This window comes from Lycium barbarum, chromosome 7, assembly GCF_019175385.1.
Source record: "Lycium barbarum isolate Lr01 chromosome 7, ASM1917538v2, whole genome shotgun sequence".
NCBI lineage: Eukaryota > Viridiplantae > Streptophyta > Magnoliopsida > Solanales > Solanaceae > Lycium > Lycium barbarum.
In genome coordinates, this window is record NC_083343.1 from 97,269,331 (window position 1) to 97,274,362 (window position 5,032).

General features: G+C 44.2%; 1 protein-coding gene across 1 annotated transcript; it reads left to right on the forward strand.

Annotated features, from left to right (window-relative positions):
• Positions 1–2,733: 2,733 nt before the first annotated feature.
• On the forward strand, positions 2,734–4,243 carry LOC132601636 (uncharacterized). The gene is made up of 2 exons (XM_060314712.1): positions 2,734–3,195; positions 4,175–4,243. The coding sequence occupies exons 1-2, from the start codon at positions 2,734–2,736 to the stop codon at positions 4,241–4,243; spliced, it is 531 nt and encodes a 176-aa protein (XP_060170695.1).
• The last annotated feature ends 789 nt before the right edge of the window (positions 4,244–5,032 follow it).

Sequence of the window (5,032 nt, forward strand, 5' to 3'; positions counted from 1 at the left end):
CGAAACCAAGGTGATCAACCTCTGCGGTGAAGAGGATATAAAAAAAACACAGATCAATGCTCACTTAGGATCCCCAAAAAGGGAAGAGCTTGTAGCTCTGCTGAAGGAATATGTGGTCGTTTTCGCCTGGTCATACGCAGAGATGCCGGGATTGAGCACTGAAATTGTGGCCCACATATTGCCCGTCAAGGAGGGTTTCGTCCCGATCAAAAAAACGACACGAACGTTCAAGCCAGACATGAGCATCAGGATAAAGGATGAAGTAGAGAAGCATATCCATTCTGGGATAGTGGAAGTAACGTCCTAGCCCACTTGGGTAGCTAACGTAGTACCAGTACCCAAGAAGGACGAAAAGATTCGAATATATGTGGACTACTGAGATCTCAACCGGGCCAGTCCAAAGGATAACTTCCTTCTGCCAAACATCCATATCCTAATAGATAACTGCGGAAAGCACGAGCTGTAATCATTCGTGGACTGTTTCGCCGGGTACCACCAAATACTCATGAGCGAAGAATATGCTGAGAAGACAGCCTTTATCACCCCTTAGGGAGTCTACCATTATAAGGTAATGTAGTTCGGTCTTAAAAATGCCGGTGCTACATACATGAGAGCCATGACTACCCTGTTCCATGATATAATGCATCGAGAGATCAAAGTCTATGTGGACGATATCATCATAAAATCGAAAGAAAGCTCAGGACCTACCGTGCACTTGCGCAAGTTCTTTGACAGGCTTCACAAGTTCAATTTGAGGCTGAACCCTGCTAAGTACGCATTTGGAGTGCCCGCTGGAAAATTGTTAGGATTCGTAGTCAGCCGCAGGGACATTGAATTGGATCCTACCAAAATCAAAGCAATTCAGGAGTTGCCACCGCCCAAGACCAAGAAAGAGGTCATGAGTTTCTTGGGAAGGTCGAATTACATCGGGCGGTTCATAGCCCAGTCAATGGTGATCATGGAGTCAATCCTTAAATTACTCAAGAAAGATGCTCCCATAAATTGGACGGAGGAATGCCAAGAGGCATTTGACAAAATCAAAAGATATCTTTCAAACCCTCCCGTTTTGGTGTCCCCCCCCCCCCCCCCGACAAAGGAGTCCCCTCTTACTACACCTGTCGGTATCGGAAAATGCTTTCGGGTGTATGCTGGCCCAGTACCACGAAGAAAGAAAAAAGGAGCATGTCATTTACTATATGAGCAAGAAGTTCACACCCTGCGAGGCGCGGTATACGGTCGTAGAGAAGACCTGTTGTGCTCTGACTTGGATCGCTCAAAAGCTAAGGAACTACTTATTAGTGTTCACCACCTACCTTATATCCTGAATAGACCCATTGAGATACACTTTCAGGCAAGTAATGCCCGCGGGAAAATTGTCTAAATGGCAGAAGCTACAAAGTGAGTTCGACATCATATACGTAGCACAAAAGGTAATCAAAGGACAAGCCCTGACTGACTTGCTGGCAGAAAGCCCTATCGATGACGAGCTTGAACCTTTATGAACTTTCTTCCCAGATAAAGAAGTGATGGCCATGGAAGAAGAGGTGACAGAACCATATTCAGGATGGAGACTATTCTTTGATGGGGCATTCAACTACAAAGGTTTAGGCATCGGGGCGGTATTGATATCAGAAACGGGACAACACTTTCCGATTGCCACAAAGCTCAATGTCAGGTGTACTAACAACATGGCAGAGTATGAATCATGTGTCCACGACCTCAGGATGGCATTGGACATGAACATACCGAAGTTGTTGGTAATCGGGGATTCCGACTTACTAAAAAATCAAGTAAAAGGGAATTGGGCGACCAAAAACGATAAGATACTCCCGTATGTAAATCTGGTGCAAAGACTGTGCGGGAGGTTTAGGAATATCGACTTCAGGCATACCCTGAGAGCCCAAAATGAGTTCGCAGACGCGTTGGCTACGATAACGTCCATGATCCAGCACCCCGAGAGTACTCACATCGACCCTTTGAAGATCACACTAATATAAGAACAGGCTCACTGCGCCTACATCGAGGCCGGGCCAGATGGCCAACCATAGTACGCCGACATCAAGACATACTTAGAGAAGGGAGAGTACCCCCCCCCCCCCAAAGAGTTGAGCGAATCAGAAGAAGACTATCAGGAGGTTGGCTAATGGTTTCTTCCTGAACAAAGAAGTATTGTATAAAAGGACACCTGGACTTGGTAACTAAGGTGCGTGAACGCCGAAGAGGCTACAAAGTTGCTGAAAGAGATGCCCACAGGGGCATGTGGTCCCCATATGAATGGGTTTGTCCTCGCAAAAAAAATACTGAGGACAGGATATTACTGGATGACCTTGGAGCATGATTCGTGCAAATTCGTGCAGAAGTGCCATCAGTGCCAGATACAAGGAGATTTGATCAAGGTTCCCCCCACCAAGTTGCATGTGATGAGCTCGCCATAGCCGTTCGTGGCATGGGGGTATGGACATCATAGGACCCATCGAGCCTCCGGCCTCAAATGGACATCGTTTCATGTTAGTCACCATCGACTACTTTACCAAGTGGGTAGAAGCAACTTCACACAAGTTAGTAACCAAGAAAGTCGTGGCTGACTTAGTAAAAAATAATTTGATATGCCACTTCGGTGTACTGAAATCCATCATCACAGACAACGGTGCCAATTTAAATAGCCATTTGATGAAGGACATCTGCAAACAATTCAAGGTAACCCACAGGAACTCTACCGCCTACCGGCCACAGATGAATGGAGCCGTGGAGGCTTCCAACAAAAACATCAAGAGAATCCTGAGAAAGATGATCGACAACTACAAGGATTGGCATGAGCAGTTACCTTTTGCTTTGTTGGGGTACCGAACTACAACCCGAACTTCCACCAAGGCAACCCCGTACCTCCTTGTCTACGGTACAGAAACAGTTATACCCACAGAAGTAGAGATCCCTTCACTCAGAATCATCCAAGAAGCAAAGCTAAATGATGCAGAATGGGTCAAGAACCGCTATGAGCAGCTGGCTGCAATAGATGAAAAAGAGAATGGTGGCAGTATGCCATGGGCAGCTGTACAAACAAAGAATGTCTTGGGCCTTCAACAAGCGAGTCAGACCCAACTCTTTCAAATTGGACAGCTCGTACTCAAGCAAGTATTCCCTCACCAAGAGGAATACAGAGGAAAACTTGTACCAAACTGGCAAGGACCATACATGGTTAGAAAGGTTCTATCAGGAGGAGCCGTAGTCCTAGCCGAAATGGATGGACAAGAGTGGCCCAAAGCAATCAACGCGGACGCGTTCAAGAGATACTAATTTTAGGATTCCATTTTCTTGTAATCACAACATTATTTCCATATATTCGCATCCTTTGCTTGGAATCATAGCTTGTAATAGAGCAGGGAAAATGAATCAGCTATGTAATGAACTACGGAACGACCTGACTTCCCTATAGTGGGATACGTAGGTAGTTCTTATCGGACCCGGTCATATTATTGGTAGAACCAAAAACTCAGTTACTTTGTCCCGAACTACGTTCGACCTGGATTCCTGCTACGACAGGATATGTAGGCGCTTTTGATCTCGATCGTCATAAAAGAAAAACCCAAGTAGCCATTAGGAAAATCGTACAGACAACAAAGCAGGGGGAATCAACAAGATTAAGCTGCAAGGACCAGCACCAGGGCCAACCAACGTCAACCTTACACTGGGGAATTTGTTTTGAGAGGGTGTCAAAAATTCCCACCAGAAACAATCAACAAGGAAGATGGCAAAGCGAAGCCATACACAGGGGCAGAATGTTTGAGGGAACCTCAAAAATTCCTGCATAATAAAACAAATCAAGGGTGGCTCAAAACAAGTCTTGAAACTAGGGCAGAGTTTTGAGAAAGATCTCAAAAATTCTACCAACTCAGAAGTCAGCAATAGTACTTTCGGAAAGGATCGAAAGACCTCATTCGAAGAAAACACACGTCATGACGCAAAAATGAAATAAACATTTCTTTTAAGAAAAAACAACACGCGTTTTATGAGATTTCTACTTTAAAGGTTAAAATTAGTATAAGTACGCGCTAAACCGTCTCTCCAAATACCGAACCCAAGAGGGATCGAAGGAGCATCAAGAGCAGTCACTATATGGGAGGATGACATCAGTAATCGTCCTTTTAGGGAACTCATGATTTTTCTGTGGATGCAGGTTTTAAACAGGACAGAGGAGAGGTCATCAATCAAAGATGAGAAACGAGCTCGACCTGATATCAGATAACCACAAGGGTCATACAACCAATAAACAAGAAAAGACACATCTGATCACAAGAGTCATACAAAGAATGAGCAACCCAGAAATATCAGGCCAAAAAGGGTCCCAATCAATAAACACAAAGATACATGCGACCGAAAGGATCATGACAGGGACAAAAGGCATATCCGACCACGAGGGTCGACAACCAACATAATGAACGAAAGAAAGATTATCCAGCCAAAAGGGTCATATCTATTATCTCCAATATATTTCCTGTTGCTGAGAGGGTGATTGCACATTTACTTTCCTGCTGCCAAGAGGGCTACTCATACAAACTGTCGAGAGGGCCACTCATGCAAATTGCCGAGAGGTCCACTCATACAAACTGCTGAGAGGGCCATTCATATAAACTACAGAGAGGGCCATTTATATAAACTGCCGAGAGGGCCATTTATACAAATTGCCGAGAGGGCCATTCATACAAACTGCCGGGAGGGCCATTCTATCACGCCCTAACCTTGGTGAGATATGATGGCACCTGGTACCTAGCTAGGACCAAGCGAACCGATCTGTAACTAGCATCCTCTATGTCCCGAAAGACAAACAAGGCCAACCTGTGAACATGATATCATGCATAAGTGAATACTGGGCTATCTAGGCTAACATGTAACTCTAGGAACAACGACCCATAATATGTATATATATATATATATATATATATATATATATATATATATATATATATATATATATATATATATATATATATACATATATATATATATACATATACATATACAAAGTCCTACGGGG